The sequence below is a fragment of the Dipodomys merriami genome, unplaced genomic scaffold, assembly GCF_024711535.1.
Source record: "Dipodomys merriami isolate MVZ:Mamm:240054 unplaced genomic scaffold, mDipMer1.0.p SCAF_14, whole genome shotgun sequence".
NCBI classification, from domain to species: domain Eukaryota; kingdom Metazoa; phylum Chordata; class Mammalia; order Rodentia; family Heteromyidae; genus Dipodomys; species Dipodomys merriami.
The window spans coordinates 34,092,079-34,110,890 of NW_027202715.1; the positions used below are offsets into that span (position 1 = coordinate 34,092,079).

Below are 18,812 nucleotides of genomic sequence, written 5' to 3' on the forward strand. Positions count from 1 at the left end.
CTTAACTTTCTTGGTTCAGTGCCCTTAGTGTCTCAGTAATTTTTTCAGTGTGCCCTTATATCTAAGAATTACTTGATAGCTTATCCATTAGGATAAACTGAACTACTCATATCAAGGATCTCTATTTTATTTTATTTTTTATTTTTTCTGGTCATGGGGACTGAACTCTGGGCTTGGGTGCTGTCCCTTAGCTCCTCAGCTCAAGGCTAGCGCTCTATCACTTGAGCCACAGTGCCATGCTTAGGAATTGAACCCAAGGCCTCAGGCATGCAAGGCAAGACTCTACCACTGAGCCACCTTCCTAGCCCCAGGATCACTATTTTCTGTGAGGGCTGAAAATATTTCTGAGGTACTCTTTTTTTTTTTTTTTTTTGGCCAGTCCTGGGGCTTGAACTTAGGGCCTGTGCACTGTCCCTGTGTTTTCTTTTGCTCAAGGCTAGCAGTCTACTACTTGAGCCACAGCACCACTTCTGGCTTTTTCCATTTATGTGTACTGAAGAATCGAACCCAGGGCTTCATGCATGCTGGGCAAGCACTCTACCAGTAGACTACATTCCCAGCATATCTGTAGTACTCTTACAAGTTTGTTGCACTGCACTTTAAAAGAGTACAATTTTAAGCATTTGTATAAGTAAGAAATACTAATTGCTAATTATTTATATTCATAGAGGCAGGACTTCTGTTAATTTTGAGATGCCCCGCATAACCCGCAATAAGTGAGAGATCACTGTAGTTTATTGGAGATAAGAGTCTCATGCATTTTCCTGCTAGGACTGGAGAACAACAGTCCTCAGATCTTAGCCTTCAAGCATGAGTCACCAGTCTCCAGCTGACATCTTTAATCGTTATTTTTGTTGTTGTTGTTAGCTATAGGGCTTGAACTCTGGGTTTGGGCACTGTTCCTTTGGCCTTCTGCTTAAGGTTAGTGCTCTGCCACTTGAGCCACAGCGCCACTTCCAGTTTTCTGGTGGTTAATTGGAGATAAGAGTCTCAGGGACTTTCCTGCTCAAGCTGGCTGTAAACTGTGATCCTCAGATCTCAGCCTCCTGAGTGGCTAGGATTATTGACATGAGCCACCAATACACAGCATGACAGCTTTAATCTTAATAACTTCTGACTATCCTTAAAATATAGTACTTCTTTCTAGTCTTGAGCCATTACTCTCTTTTGCTTTTTTGTATAGATCTTAGAGTTTGCAATTATGAAGTATTTTACTGAATCTTCATTATGGACACCTTTATGTAATAGTATTGAACTAAATGTATCACCTTATATATTGATTACTTTCTCAGTTTTGGGGTTGTTTTTGGCTGTACTGGGGTTTGAACTATGGAACTTGTACTTACTAGATAAGTGTGCTATCATTCCTCTTAGCTTTAGTTATTTTTGCAAGAGGCTTGTGTGTGTTTGTTGTTGTTTTGTCGGTCGTGGGGCTTGAACTCTGGGCCTGAGTGTTGTCCCTTAGCTCTTCAGCTCAAGACTAGTGCTCTACCATTTGAGCTACAGCACCACTTCCACTTGTGTGTTTTTTTAGTGTTTTGTTTTTCTTTTTGTTTTTTGCTGGCAGTAGGAATAGGACCACAGTCCACCTACCTATCTGTGTCTCCTGTGTATATGGAACCATGATCCTTTTGATTCCTACCTCCTAAGTAGCTAGGATTTACAAGAGTGTTAAGCTTAAGTTTTTTCCTGTCATTGTTTCTGTTTTGCATCATTTTTTAATTTGTGTATGTTTTATCATTATTAAGGATTTCAAATCTTAATAATTTTCTGCAGTCAGGGAATTATCTCAAAAATTAACCTTCTTATTTATAGCAAAGAAGATAATAGAAACAATGAGTTCGCCAAAGCTCTCAAATGTAGAAGCAAGTAAAGAAAATGTGTCTCAACCAAAAAGAACCAAAAGGAAATTGTACACAAATGAAATTTCATCTCCTATTGATATTTCTGGCCAAGTGGTAAGCTAGCATATCAGTTTTCACTTATGTAAAACTATTTGTGTTGTAAAATTCTGAAATATATATAAATTAGCATTTTGTAGATTTAAATTATTATTTTAGATGTCTAATACCTGCTGTTACACTCTTGGTGTCAGATATAACTTTATAGTAATTAAATATAAATATTCCATTAATATATATAACTATAATACATTTGCATTGAAATCTCATCAGAGGAATATATTTCCATCAATAGCACTATCATGATTTAATAGTTTACCGCTTGAGTATATTTCTCTATTATAATAACTGAACAAATATAGGTCTAAATTTGCCTTAAAAATACAGAGTTGACATTTAGCCATTTCTTCCCACCTTTACTCTCAGCCCTCCAGGCTCTATTAAGAAAAGATGGTAGCTGTCACCCTGACTCTGCGAGTCATTCTCCTCACTCAGAACAGTTAGTGCTGTTACAGGGATGATACTGATTTCCTATCATGCTTGCATTTGCTTAGTGGATGAAAGTGAAGGTAGCAAATGATTAAAAGAAAAGATTTCAGTCAGAAGTGGCCAAGAAAAATCAGGAGAGACTTTTATTTTTGTCTTGGAATAGTAGCTTTCAGATAGGACACTGATACTTAATAAAACTGGTTAAAGAATTAGGGTTGATTAGAACATGCTATTGTAAGTACTGTTCTGTTAGTCACTTTTTACCATCTGTCTGATTAGTACATAATTTCCTCCCTTGACTGAGATCATTTCTTTTCTTAGTTTCAGTATAATGTGTTTTCTACTTCCTAAGTTATATACTTGTTGCCGTGAAAGGTCATTTCTTAAAATTGGCTGAGCCATTTGTCTCCAGATACTTATAAATCTCATATATACTCTGAATTTAGTGCTGAGGGTAGGTTATTTTAATTCTACAATTAGATACTGTAATCTTTTACAAAATTAATTTTTCTTGCATGTATCTTAATAGAAGATGATATATCTATAGTCAAAGAGACAGAAAGACTAATGTACCTGATAGTACCTATGAAATGTGAATGATTAGGCACATGAACATATATCATCAATCATTTTGAACAAGTCTTCATTTTTACCCATTTTTGAGACACTGAAAATTGTTAATTTCAGGTTTTAAGTATAAGTTAAATTATTTTTATAAAGTTCTACAAGAGGATTTCCGTTCAAGATGTCAGTTTGAGTACAGTGCATCATGATATAACCTCTTCGGTGTTTTTCCAATTTCAGATTTTCATGGAGCAGAAAGTAAAGGAGAGTGATCACCAGATTCTCAAACGACGACTTCGAACAAGAATAGCCAAATAACAAACTTTTGGGGCAATGTCTTATGTAAATTTCATAATCATAATGACTGTAACTTGTAATATACAGATAACTATATTATGATACATTTGATCCCTCTGTACAGAAATTGTTTTATATAGCCTAATTTTAATTCAATAAAGAAATCAATCATTTATACTTGTGTGAGCTGTATAGGCCTTTTTGATAATAGTTTCTTTGTTAACTGTGTATTTCCCTCATCTCAGTAATTGGATCAGTGAAGATTCTAGGAAAAGTTGTTATTTTTACTTAAACTGGTTTATGATTCTACTGTATTATAGTTAGGATTTAGGGAGTAAGCATTTATAGGTGTTTTATTTGCAAAAACATGATTGTATACTGTTTAGGAGAGATCCCAGGTCTTTAATTAGAATGTCTTCTGTTTTGTTTGCATCAATTGACTGTACAAGGGGGTTTCATTTTGGCATTTCTATATATGCACACAGTGAGCCCTTCCCACCACTCTTCCTCATTTCCAAACCAATCTCAACAAATTATAGGTATTGTTTCCCTGTAATTTGATAGATTTGGCTTTCTGCTTTTTCTAAGACACAGAAGATTAGAAGTATAAATTTACAAAGGAAGAAGAGATAGTATCTAGGAGCCAAATCAGAGGTAGCTAGAAGAAAGAAAAAGAATTTTAGATCTTGGAAATACATTTTCCATTTTATTGATGAGGAAGTCAAGACCGATGAAATTTACTTCTGTTAAGACATAAATAAGGTGTAATTGATCTAATGGTTGAGAAAAGCTAGCAAGGGCCAAAAAGCAGAAGCTTTAAAAAATGTCAGTGGAGGCTTTTTTTTTTTTAATGTCATCTTACTTGTACAAAGGAGTTGTCATTCAACAAAGCAGTTGTGAATACAATTTATTTTTGAACAGTGTCACTCCTTTCAACATTCTAGTCAGTCCTTCTACTCAGTCTTCTCCTCAGTTTCCTAATTTTGTAGGATCACATTTGTCGGGAACTCTGAGGCCGAGCTGTGAGATCTGAAAAGGGTTAAGAGGTTGGCATGCCAATTCTTCAGTTCTAATAAGGCTGAGAACTGGACCTTGGAAAGGTCAGAACAAGCAAGGCAAAACAAATGTGTAAGTTCCTATTAACCGGACCTTATGAAGTTTAAATTAGAGTTGTTTGGACCCTCTAAAGCTTCAGACATTGGAAATAATGTTTGTATTAAGGTTAAATGTTCATAGCTTTCCTCTGCTCCCTAACAAAAAGGAAGTCAATTATTATTATGCACACAAACTGTGTCTAATGTTAATGATTATACAAGTCAGATTAATACCTTGTTTTCTACATACACCTATACTAACCTCCCCTGTACTAAACTAAATAGATACACTTGCTTATAGGAGGTCGGAGTCCAAGAGTTGGTGAGCTTTGACACCCCCCCCCCTTCCTGCATTCCCTGCTTACTTTACTCTCTCTGTGTTCTCATTTCTTCAAAATCCTCATACTGTTCCAGATTGCAGGTAGCAACACATTGAATTTTTTTTTTTGGGGGGTGGGGGGTGTCCGGTCGTGAGGCCTGATCTCTGGGCCTGGGCGCTGTCCCTCAGCTCTTCAGCTCAAGGCTAGCGCTCTACCACTTGAGACACAGCGCCACTTCTGGCTTTTTTTTTCTTTTTGCTTATGTGGTGTTGAGGAATAGAACCCAGGGCCTCAGGCATGCAAGGCAAGCGCTCTACCACTGAGCCACCTTCCCAGCCCACACACATTGAATTCTTGACTGCAATCTCCCCATTTATTTTTATTTGTCTACCCCTTTCCCCTTGACCCCATCCTACTTCCTGATGTTTATGTTGTTGAACTTTTGACTTTGCCTTTCTAAGGAATTGCACTATTTGAGTTCTCCCTTGAATCTACTATATTTCAGTTAATACATTTGTATATACTTGCATACTACCCAATGTTTTACTGATCAGTTTTTAAGCTAACTCTAGTTTCCTCATATAAGGGCAAACATGGATCCTTTATCTCTCTGGGCCTGACTGACTTTTCATAATTTTTTCCAGGTCTTTCCATTTCTTTACAAATGGTACAGTATCATTCTTTCTAATGGATGAGTAAAATTCCATTGCATTTCATAGTGGAGGCTTTTAAATCTAAAAATACATATAAGACCTTAAAGGTTTATATTTCAGAATTGTTTACTTGATTGTTTACAATGATGACCTAAGTAAGAAGGGGGTTATTTTTGGTATTCTGTTTAGGAGATCTATAAAAATAGTTAAACTTATTTAAGCATTTCACACTATGCTATCAAAAATAGTTGGTCCTAGCCAGGCGCTGGTGGTTCACACCTGTAATCCTAGCTATTCAGGAGGCTGAGATCTGAGGATCACGGTTCAAAGCCAGCCTAGGCATGAGACTCTAATCAATAATCCACTAGGAAACCTGAAGTGTTGCTGTGGCTCAAGCGGTAGAGTGCTCACCTTGAGCTGAAGAGCTGAGGGATAGGGCCCAAGCCCAGATTTCAAGCCCTACAACAGACAATAAATAAATAAAAAATAAATAAATAGTTGGTCCTTATTCATGAATTTCATATTTACAAATTTGCTTATTTATTAAAATATACTTGTAACCCTGCATCAGCACCGCGCTTTTATAATCATTTGTAGAGATGTGCAAAGTGGCAGTGTCTTGGTACCTAATAATGCTTGCAAATTAGTTTTAATAAAGCAATATTCTCCTTGTTTCAACTCCCATTCTGTAAGTTGTTTCTACATTCTAGAATATAGATTAAAATCGGCCTCAACAAGGCTTCCAGGGAGATAGAATTTGAAGGATGACTCTTGCCACATTAAAAAGGCTTGAGACACCTTGGGGTATTTACAGATCCATAGGAACAAAGTATAAAAGACTGTGACTTGAAAGGAACCACCCAGTAATTAAAATACCTTCTTGAGTAAATTAACAATTCAAAGGAAGATAATATCTTTTGTAATGTATGCCATTAAAAAATACTGGCCATGAGGAGGAACCTGAGAAAGACCCTGAAAAGTAAAGAAGCTGTCTGGTAAACTTTCACATGCCCAAATGTTGAATATTGCCAACACTTTTAAGGCACCAATTATACATATTATCGATAATTTAAAGGGAAATCATTAATAAATGGAATGATAAAGGATGATACAGAAATGGAAAGTATAAAGAAAAACAAGTGAAAATTTTCTTGGATAAATTAAACAGCAGATTGCAGATTCAGAAGAAAGTATAATGTCACTTGGAAATACCAACTTAAATTACAAAATAATAATTAAAAAAAGATTAAAGAAAAACAAGAGTCTCAATGCCCTGTATAACAGCATCTAAAGGATTTAGCAATGCATGAAATTGGAGATAAGAAAAAGAATGGAAAGAGTAAGGAAAAAAGTATTTGAAGAAACTGGCCCTAGATTGAATTGGGAGCTCGGCATATCCTAATTAGGATGGATGCGTCCAAATAAAATTATATCTTGAGAGATCATTGTCAAACTGCTGAAAATCAACCATAAAGAAATTTTGACATAAATATCAAGACATTGTCTACAAGCTGCTAACTAGAAGGACATAGTTAAAATATATTAACTAGACATAGGAATTGATGTTAAAGTCACAAATCTCTTAAATAGATCCACCTAGAGAAATACATCATGATGTGACTTCATTAGTATATGAACATCAGAGTGTACCTACATATACCAACCTCGGTGGTGTAAGTCAGTTACTCTATACTTCTTGATGTTGTTAACATGAGTCTGTTGCCAGCATAATAATACTGTGTTCTACCAATAAAGTAGTGTAATATAAACCAGGAATATCATTGGTTATTATGTTGTATGTAAAGTATACATGATCTTATTTGTATAACTGGTAGCACAGTATGCTTGTTTTACACCAGATGTCCTTGTATTACAAAACCATATGAACTTTTAAGTTCTGTTATGGGACCATCATTGTATGTGTGGCCCCTCATTGACTAAAACACCATTATGTAGTTCATGACTAAGAATATACAAGACCTGGAGATGTGGCCAGGGGCCAGTCTGATGGTGTGTTGTGCGCATACACTTCGTGACTCTGATCAGTACATTCTGCCTCATCCAAAAGAGAGCAGCCACAGACGTGATTTAGATTTAGATTTATTTATTTTTGGTCAGTTGTGGGGCTTGAACTCTCGGCTTCAGTGCTGAGCGTGAGCTCTTCAGCTCAAGGAGAATGCTCTACCACTTGAGCTATAGCTCCACTTCTGGTTTTCTGGTAGTTAATTGAGGATAAGAGTCTCACAGACTTTCCTGCCCCGACTGGCTTCAAACTGAAATCCTCAGACTCCTGAGTAGCTAGAATTATAGGTATGAGCCACCAGAGCCTGACAGATTATTTCTTATGTTGCTAGAAATTTTACTTTTATTTTGGAAGGTATAAAAATGGGCCTTCTTTTTATGCAATTTTATAGGAAAAATAATTGTTTAGTATTCATAGCTGATTTAGAGTTTCTTCTGAGGAGTGTTCCAGCACTTCTGATGGAACTAGCCTGGAGTGAGGCTAGCCTGTTGGATTGTTCATAAGTACTACTGTGCGTGACCCTTATGTGAAGCCAGGCTGTAGTGCAGCTGATTGTGCATAGCTCACATTTTCCACCAGATGGAGACAAAGAACTTCTCAGTGAAAAATTTTCCTAAAAACAAAACTCATTCTCTGACTTTACATTTATTCTAATACTAGTAAGACAAAAAAGAGGGGAAGGTGGGTAAAATTATCTTTGATACTGTTGCTTGTCAAGCAAAGAAATTCTTTCCACCATTGAATAAAATTCTAGGACCTAATTATAAAAATATATATGGCAAAAATACTTTATTCATCCAATTACCTGAAATTGAAAAAATCTAGAAAAATCTAGAAACAAGTCCTTTTTCCTAATTGATTTCAATAAAATATGCTATATTACAGTGAATGGTAACACTGTTCATGTATTATGCGATGGAAATATGGAATGCTTTGAAATATCACCCCAAGAATTATGTAAATGTGCATCAGCATCAATACAAATAAATTAGCTTTAAAAAAACATTGCTTACAGAACTGAGGGAAATAGGTATAATAATGTGGCCATCATTGTACAGGTGAGGGTAAAGACCAATGTACCCAAGGATGGCAGGGCAGGCATAGGGAGCCTGAGTCCCTCTGCACTGAGCTTTCTGAGCAGTTACGTTGCTAGTCAGGGACTGCCTATCTCTGAGCTTGGTAGGGGGCCAAAAGCCACTGTCGATTAGTATTCTTACTGTTCACAGATAAATTTACTCCCCACCAATTCATCATTAAAGTCATTGAAATGTTACTGTATTAGTGCACAGACTATGAATACACTTGTAATGTTGACCTCAGAACATTATCCTTTCTAGTAAATATGCCCTCTGGGCTCTAAACAAAGATAAGACCTTAGAAACTCAAGTTCTTTCTTATTGTTGTTCCTGAAAAGCAAGTATTAAGTACCTAATTGTAAATACCAGGCAGTCTGCCAACTGTTCCTGCCCTAATGACATTTTATGAGTCAAAATACATAGTTTGACATATCACCTGATTATAGTGTGAATATTTTTAACACAATTGTGCTAAAAAATCCAGGTTGTCCTGTCAGCCTACCCAAAATAGCATGTGTTTTTTTTTTTTTTTCCTACCAGGAAGAACAAGGTCAAAGCATACAGATCACTGCTGTAGCCAAATGCATAGACAATAGAAGAGTAAACAAAAAAGGACCAGACAATGAAGCATTTGTTTAGTTCGTTTGATCCACTCACCCATTCATTCATTTATTTGCAGCACTGAGAATCAGAATGGAGCCTTGAACACATGCTCTCTTCTTAAGAAGTAACACCCCCAGCTAATTTTAATTTTATTTTGAGACAGATTATATTCAATTACCTATATCAGCCTTGAACTTGTGATTGAAGTAGGCGCTTAGAGGAGACTCGAGCTGGTACAGGTTCTTTCCAGGCTTGGCTTGTTTTAGGGATTTTAGGGGAAAAAAAACAAAAACACCTAAACAAGGTTAACTGGTCCTTGGCTCCAACCAGCCCAGTTCTTGGAATGGAAAGAATGCCTCTAGGTCCCCCTCCCCTTAACCTAACCCACCTTGATTGTTCAGTTAAGGACTGACCCATAAAACAGATGGGTTGTAATCTGGCTCCAACTGGTGACTCCACCTATTGGCTACCTGTGTGTGGTCTGGTATGACCATTCAATCCTTTGTGTGTGTTGTGGTTACGATCCCATTGGTCACCTGCGCGTGACCAGGCTTGACCTTGTGAATTTTGCCTTTAAAAACCTAAGTATGTGGGCTGCTCGGGGTCGTATTAGCTCCCGAGCCTTGTTGCAGCCCTGGCTGGTCAGTGTAGGGACCTTCTCAATAAAGTTGCTTCTTTATTAACAACTTTGTTGCGGTGGGCTCCGGACAACTAGGTGGGCTTGCCTGCCTGAGTAGGGGTCTTCCTACTACAGTGATCTTCCTGCCTTGGCCCCCTGTGTATCTGCAATAACAGTCATGTATCACATAACCAGTAAGCTTTTCATGTTTGCTTAAGCAGAGTGGAATTTTCTAGCTAATGACAAAGATATTCAGGATAATTGCTGTTCTCTGATCTACCCTGAAAATATTTCATCAATGATTTCACTGGATTCAAGGCTTTTTGAAGAACTGAGGAAACAAAGTGGTATATGGGAAAGATATGATGTTACCTTGGAAAGTTCCTAAGAACAAAGTTGAGTCCTCTTAGAAACAGATTTCAGAAATGTATCCCCTGGGATTGTGTCTGATGTCAGTGCATGAGCAGCCAGGGAACAGTGTGACAGAGTACTTGGAGAATGTAAAAACAATTAAGAAGTAATCAGCACATAGTCCTATTGAGTTCTGAACTTCAGGAGGGTCTACCACTCTCACATGGTTATGTTCAGGGTTTTGTTTCATGCTAGTAAGCTCTCAAATATGTATACTCAAACCTAATCTTTCTCCTGAGTTTTAGACTCATTTCTAGTTTCCAACTCATCTTGTCCTTAAAGGAACTCATTAAATGTCTCTTCTAGTGTATTTTTCTCACTCTCTATCTTTTGACAACTATTTAATGAATGCTACTCTGTTCCCTTCACTGTGCAAGTGCTAGAGATAGAAGAATGAAAAAAAAGAGACCTAGTTCTACCCACTATGTTATCTGTTTAGAACAGAGTATATTAATAAGCAAATAAGCACAAAAAGTCATGTATTTTGTAGTCTGTAATTTTTTTTCTTTTTGATATAGGATCTCCACAATGTAGTCTAAGCAGGCCTTGAACTCATGGTCCTCCTGCCTCAACCCCACCCCCAAAAAGGGCAGAGGATAACAGGCATGTACCACCACCACTGGCTCAACTGGGATGCTTAAAGAATTGACTTGCCTCCAACTTTCCAAAGCAAGCCTCTTAGGAATTTTTTGTAATGGCTATTTGATCCTGACTCAGCCCATGGTAGCACCCTTGTGAGTATGATTTATGGGCTGAGTTTTTATAGTTCAAACTAACAATCAAGAAATGATCTCTTGACAGTCATACACAGCCGCAGCAGCAGATTCTGTTACATGGGAACTCAGAAAGCGAGATACGGAGAAGTCACATTTCGAGGGGTCAAATTAGATGTTATTGGAAAGCAGGTGACTGCAAGCAAACTATCATTCCAAAGAACTTGCAGCCTGAATGATTGTTAACATGGGGCTTATAAAGTAAAAAACCACATGAAGGCACATGCTGCATCGTATGGGGATTTACAGAAGCAGAACAAGTCATTTATGAATTAACCAAGGAGGGACATTAGGGTTTGCTAGAGGTTAACTAGTGAGGACAATGAAAGATAGAGACTCAGCAGAATACAGCAATCTTAACCATCAGAGGTAAAGAGTAGGGATTTCCTGGAGTCTAACAATCCATCACATATCAACAGTTCTGGGAATGACCTATGCACCATCTATAATTCTTAGAATTGAGTGAAATGTCCCTGTTACCTATTAAGGCATTAAGATGCTGGTAGGGACAAGATGGCCTTGTTTAGGCCCAGTATCCATATTTCAATTTTAAGGTATGTGTTTATAGCCCAAATTTTAGGATAGCTGGATCAGCCTATTTGAGCTATACCTATACAAATCGCCTTTCATTGTTTGTAATTACAACTTACTTGGACATTCAATGTTTTATCTAACAAATCTACATGAAGTGACTGGAAAAAAAGAAACCCAGATCTGGGGCTTATTGTTATATTAGGAAGATCTCTGAGAAAGGTTCTGGGTTCTAGTCACCATTTCTCAGTCATTCACTGTCTTCTCATATGAAATGAAAATCCAATATGTAAGAGCTGAGTTAAGTTTGACTAGGACTCAGTATAGATCACTCCCACATCAAGGTGGAAGAATGGAACACAGTTTGGAAACATCAGGCCTTAGTTATTTCTTAATTTCCTTCTACCTGTGCTAATCTGTGAATCTAAGCGAACTGATTTCACAAGGACTAATCACCACATTTGTGGTTAATCATAACTTGCCCTTTCCTTGTTTTTTTTTTTTTTTAATAGGATGGCTGAAAGACGAGCAGAGGAAAGAATTATCAGTAAATGTGGAAAAATAGGACAGATTATTAACTGTATTTATTTCTCAACATGCATTTGTTAAAAACTCATTATAAACAAGGCACACTTCTTTGAATTTTGGAAGGGGGCTGCTAACAGAAAAGTATAATTTTGTAAGTGACCTCAATTTGTATATACACATCTGTAATGTTAATTTAGATTTCCTTTTACTGGGACTTTACTTCTTTACAATTTAAAAGAACCTGTAAAAAATAAAAATATCAATTCTTATTCCTTTTCACTTACTCCCATTGAAACCTCATTTTCCTTCATTTTTTTGCGGGGGGCACAGCTTACAAGCAGATGATTCTGTTACTTTTTCCACTCACTGAATCTGTCTAGCTAATACAGGATACTTAAAAAAAACATTAGAAACTCCTTTGCTCAACTTGAGGATGATTTAGGTTGTTTTTATTTATTTTTCCTCCCAAGGGGCATTCCTGAGAAAAGCTTCTTCCAGCTGTGTGATTTGTCTATACATCTGAAGACTGAGAGGTCATTTTGTACATTATTCTTACTTTCACCCATCCACATGCCAAAAATGCTACCAAATGTCACCATTTCTTGCTCTGCAGGATTCCCTTTCTTCCTTCTATTATATATTACAAGACTCAACAAATACTCTCCTTAGGCACCCCTAGATTCATAGCAAAGCTCTTTGCCCCTATTGTGTGGTCCTTGTGTTTCTGGTACTGACAATTCTTAGGTATACATTTGAAAAAAAAGTCAACATTTTGACAGCTTTAAAAAGCATTATTATTATCTTTAAAATGATTCTGATTTAGAAAATCTTGTTTTGATGAAGATGTCAGCAAGATGTCACAGTTAGACATCTTGAAATTTCTCACTTCTCCACAAAACACAGACCAAACAATTATAGTGTACCAAACTAAGAAGTAGAAGCACCCTAGAGGAACACAAACTGAAAAGTTATATTTTTCTGGGCAAGAAGACCAAGTACATGTTTGTAACATCAATCACTTCACCAAATTGGCTTAGCTCAACACTGAGAAGATTGCCTCAGCTTGTAATTTCTCCTACGTGTCAGGATGGTCAGTGGGATCTGAGGGTGTTCTGGAGGTTTGGTATCTCGGGGATGGTCTGTGGCATGGATTTCTCTCTTGCCTGAATAATAAGCAGAGCTTGGTCTTCTTGGATGGCTAGGGCCCAGGGAAAGAAATTGTGAGTCCTTTATAGCTACCACTGTTCTCTGAGATTGAGAATAGCTAGAGAACCAATATTCATCCTCTGCCTTTTTGTGGTATAGCTTGCCATGAAGATATTTTCTGAAAGACCTTCATTTCAGAAGGGATCCTGTCCATACCCAGAAGAAGGAATGCTACACAGAGAGGCTAAGGAGGTCCTTACTACTTTAGAACATACTTTTTTGTCCAAGCATATTTCTTCATAGTTATCTGTTCTTCTTCGAGCATAAAAATAGACAATTCTCTATGGGTCAGTAGTTCTGATGAAGATATCAAATAAAGCTCTGAAAGGGTACCACTGATAGAGCATGGGAGAGAGGAAAGGGACCTATGTTTCCACTGCATGTCGGGCAGAGACATTTGGGATTTCCACTAGGAGTGGTGTCTGAGTGAGCTAGGACATGAGTAGGGAACAGACACCAGCTTGTCACCTTACTACTGTGGTGTTATCAGAAGGACACTATGTCTGGGGACTACCCTTGACACCTGGCTGGGTGGACAAAAATTAGCCTCTGGATAATTTAGATTTTCTTCCACAACACTCCTGGAACTCATAGTCAAGTGTGCAGATCTTTAGAAACTGATAGATTGTTAGAAGTCAGGTGGGGTGGATAGGGAACTGAGAGCTGTGTGGTGACTGATAAGAATCATACTATGTAGGTAAATGCTATTTAAACTCCAAATGGTAGGATTGGGCCAAGTTTTCCAGATTGATTGATATGTAGTTCTGTCATTACTGAGAACAAATGAGAATTTATAAAAGAAGTATTGAAATATTTATAAAAATGAAGCGAACTATATATCTAAAGCCAGTCTGCTATTGTATTTTTCATTTGGGAACTGAGGCTCAGAGAATGGGATTAATTTATTAAAGGACTTATTCAGAAGCATAGTTATACCTGGAACCCACTTGCTCATTTATTCTGTCAATGTCTTTAGTGGACAGCCATTGGTGACACACCTGTCACCAAACTGAATTGTGAAGTGAGAGAGTGAACATCATGGAGAAATAGGGGGAGGAGAAGCAGTGTATCTTAGAAGTTATGTCTTATGACTTAGGTAGTAGTAGGTGATTTGGTAGGGTGCTGAAGAAAGTAAGGCTTTGCACTCAATTGAATACTGTTGAAAGAACACATTGCTGTCAAAAATGACAGGTAATGTAACAGAGGAGGCAGTCTGTGGGTCACAAGTGCTTTGTGATATCTTCTGCTAACACCATCAGGTTGAGCAAAAATGCATTCAGGTTAAAAAGGAAGCTAATTTACAGCAAACACAATGGTATGCCATTGTTTCCCCCATTTTGGAAGGAAGAGAGGCAGGATTCCTTTTGAGAAATTTGAACCAAGTGAGTTAAAAATTAAGTTTGACATTCAGACAGCAATCTAATATGTCTTCACAGGGAATAAATTGTCCATAAATCCAGAGATCTAAAAATAGCTATTTCTCCTCTGTGTTGCCAATAAAGATTTTTTTCCAGCCTTTATTTTCCATGGCCCTCACAATATACAAATCTTAAAATCTCTGCTACCCACTAGCTCATAAATCCCAACACATAACCTAAATGGAAAGGAGACCACTGAAATACAAGGTTTATGTGTATAATTTTATTATGCTCATGATTATAATTAACACTTAATTCCTCTAACTTCCAGGTACTGCTCAGAGAAAGTGAGACTCCTGGGAGTTTCTATTACTGAGATCTGGATTTTAAAAAGCTTCCCCTTGCTTGCTTTGCATTAATTAAATGGAATGTTAGAAAGGTGAAGAGACCCTACTGGGAGTGTACACAACACAGGAGAACCTGTTGCTCAGAGATTGTCATCGATTTTTACAGTTAAAGCCCACTGTTATACCTTCTAGTTGTGTAATCTTAACTATATATACTGCCTGATTTCTCTGTGCATCTGTAGAGAAGGGGTAAATTTTCTTTCCCTCTGAAGTTTTGATAATTTTGTCTCTATGAAATAATTTAATGGGAGATGGCAGAGGAGAAGCTGGAGGCTAAACAAGCTCTTGCATAGAAAGCAGTTTTAGTGTTCCAGTGAATAGTCCTAGGCCAGAGAATTACACCAAGTATGCCATTACAGTACAGAGAGTTTGGCCAGAGAGGGAAAATCCAGGCAAGGAGATAGATCTGAGCATTTGTCCGTAGCCGTGGTAGTAGCCATAGCCACCATACCTATAACAGAGACAGTCCGGGACAAAGGCACCAGATGCAGCGGGAGAGCAGATTCTACTCAACACCAGCAAGAACTGACAAGGAACAGACATCTTCATCCTCCAGATTGCAGACCAGAGACGACCCAGGAACCAAGACTCTGGCAAGAGTAGAACCCTGGCATCCTCACTCTTTCTCAGGGAGCAGAGCAGGGAAGGCCAGCCCCCCCCCCAACACCGGAGATCTCCATCTTTGAAACAGACAAAGGCCTGGCTGAGCAGCTAGCTCCAACTCAGGCCTCGGAAGAAAACAAAAGAGTCATTTAACAGGTCACAGGAACCTGACCTGACCTGCTAGGCTCAGCTCCACTCAGGGGAAAGTCATCCAGCCCAGTTAGAGAAGCTCCGCCCCCCAAGGAGTGGCTTTCTTCACTGGGTAAAAAGAGCCAGAGGCTGCCCCTCCCCACAGCAGCCTAGCCAATCAATTGAAATTCAGTAAACATAAACCCTGAGAGTGACTCTAGGCTGGGATCTGTGAGTATCTCAGAAGCTAGCCCCTCAGGGAAAAGCTTCCATTTGCTGAAAGGCCTCAACTCTACCCAGAACCTAACCTCTGCACAGCATCTCCAAACTAGAGTAAACAGCCATCTCCCACTTTTGTGATACTCAAAGCAGATCTCCCTCCCACTGAACTAGCCTGGGAGGAGGATCACAAAATCCTGGGTAAAGCAGAGCATTTTTCTGCCTGCTCAAACAAACTGACTTAAGAAACCAATCAAGCCACAGGAAAACCAAACACCACAAGCAGACCAGAGACTCCACCAAGAGACTGGTTATGGACACAAGGGAGATACAGGATCTTCCCATTCACCCCTGCCCACCCCCCCCAAAAAATCAAAGAACTCTTTTTGTACCTTTAAAAAAATTTTTTAATTAAAAAATTGTTTTCTATTAATTTTTTTCCTTGTATAATTTTTATTTTAGGTGAATATGTGTGTGTTTAATCTCTACTGACCTTTTGATCTTTTCTCTCTTCTTTTTTTCTTTCTTTTCATTTTTTCTTCTCTTTTGTTCTTTTATGCGCGACTTAATTGCTGTTCTGTTCATCCTCTGATATATACCTGTCATCAATTATTAGACCTTATTCCCCATTGTGTACACATTTAACCCAGAAATTTATTACTCAATTCAAAACCTCTTAGGCTTTAATTCTTTAATAGCAGTATTGTCTCAATACCTACATAATTTTTTAAGAACTTTTATTTTTTAGTTTTTCATGTCTTCTTTCTATCCCTCCCTTACTCTCATCCTATCCTTCTCTCAATATCACTTCTTTAAACTTGCATAATTTTTCAGTGTTTCACTTTTTAAATTTAAATTTTTGTTTTTCCATTTTTTCTTGTAGTTGTTGTTGTTGTTTTTATTAAAATCTCTTTCCTATCATTCTGTCCAATCCATTTCCGTCTCTGAGATTAGGACCTGGTTAAATTAACTTTCCTTTTACCTCTCCACATCCCTCTAATCCTATTTTCCCCCCACATTTCTCTGTAAACCTAATCATTTTTGGTTTGCCAAATTCTTCTTTGCTGTTCTTAGCCCATTAATCTGTAGTTGTTTGATGTTGAATAGATTGTATCTGTTCAACAAGATTGTATTTGCAGCCATTTTGACTGTGAAACTACAGGACTCAGGTTGATACTTTTAAATAGTGTTCTAGCACAAAATTGGTGTTACTTTCATACCAAATGGGCAGAACAAGCTGGAAAAACACAAGAAAAAATGGCAGGTCCGGGTATCTCAATTTCCACTCATGATAATCAGGTTACAGAACAGATAATGAATAATCCAGAGGAGAGTTCCCCAAAAGCTCTACAAACACTACTGGTAAACATGATGAATGAAAAGATTGAAAACCTGCAAAGGACTCAGTATATAGCATGATAGAGAGAGAGAGGAGGCAAACCAAGGATCAATACAGGAATCTCATGAGCGTGAGGAAGCTACTCAAAGATTGATACAGGAATTGCATGAGCAAGTTGAGAACACTCAAAGAGAAGTAAAGGAATTGCGTGAGCAGGCTATGAACAAAGAGACAGGAATTGCATGAGCATGCTGAGAACAGTCAAAGAGAACTACAGGAATTGCGTGAAAGTGAGGAAGCTAATCAAAGAGTAATACAGGAATTGCGAGAGTGGGATGAGAATAGACAAAGATCAATAGAGGCATTCATGGAATCCATAAATAGACAGCTGAAAGAATTCAGGGAGACCACAAAGGGAATGCTGAATGGAGCCTGACAGAAGGAATGGGAGTCCAAGGAAACCATAGCCAATCAACTAAGTGATTTGAGAATAAACACTGAATACCAAACTAAGGAAGTAAAGAAGTTCATACAAGATCTAAAACAAAGCTCCAACAAAGAATTTGAAGCCATCAAAGCTGACCAATTAGAAGGAAAAGAAATAAAAAAAGTAGAAAGTCTTGACAGCATGATAGACCATGCAGAAGATCGACTCTCGGGGACTGAAGACAATCTAGATATTATAGAGAAAGAACATACAACTATCCAAGACAAATCCAAGAAATATGATAGATCTATTCAACACTTGGAAGACACCATCAGAAGGCCTACTCTGAGGATAATGGGTATAGAAGAGCACCTGGAGACAGAAGTTAATTGTCTAGGAAATTTGTTTAACAGGATCCTAGAAGAGAACTTCCCAAACATGCAAAAAGATAGGCCTATTCAGATACAAGAAGCTTTTAGAACCCCAAATAGGCCAGACCAGAACAGGACATCCCACCAACATATTATAATCTGCACAGAATCAATTCAGACCTAGGAAAAGATCCTTAAAGCTGTTAAGAAGAAAAGATCATTCACCTATAAAGGGAAATCAATTAGAATCACCTCAGATTTCTCAGCAGAGACAATTAAAGCAAGAAGAGCCTGGAATGATGTATGCCATGCCCTAAAGACAAACAACTATCAACCAAGAATACTGTACCCAGCTAAACTCTCTATCACAATGGAAGGTCAAATAAAAACCTTCCATAGCAAAGAAAAACTGAAACAATGTATCTCCACCAAACCAGCCCTACAAAAGATACTTAAAGATGTCATACACATAGAAAATCAACAAGACCACAATAAAGGCCAAGGAACCTCACCCAAACTGAGAATCCAAGAACCATAGGAAGAACCCAGTTGCCACAGCCCCCAAGAAGGTGGATAAAATGGCAGGAACTCCCAAATACCTCTCAGTCCTATCTCTCAACGTTAACGGATTTAACTCTCCAATTAAGCACCATAGACTGTCTAGTTGGATTAAAAAGCAAAATCCTTCTATCTGCTGCTTTCAGGAGTCACACATTGTGCATAAAAACAAACACATTTTGAAAGTGAGAGGCTGGAACAAAATCTACCAAGCTAACGGGCCCCATAAACAGGTGGGAGTTGCAATCCTAATATCAGATAAAATAGACTTCAAATTAAAATTAGTGAGAAGAGATAAAGAAGGTTGCTACAC

General features: G+C 37.8%; 1 protein-coding gene across 1 annotated transcript in view; it reads left to right on the forward strand.

Moving 5' to 3' along the window:
• Positions 1-3,388, forward strand: part of Kif20b (kinesin family member 20B) — a 48,766-nt gene extending 45,378 nt beyond the window's left edge. The window contains exons 31-32 of the mRNA XM_070021172.1: positions 1,816-1,958; positions 3,195-3,388. Coding sequence (XP_069877273.1) covers positions 1,816-1,958; positions 3,195-3,272 — 221 coding nt within the window. The 3' untranslated portion in view covers positions 3,273-3,388. The remainder of the gene's footprint in view (positions 1-1,815; positions 1,959-3,194) is intronic.
• The last annotated feature ends 15,424 nt before the right edge of the window (positions 3,389-18,812 follow it).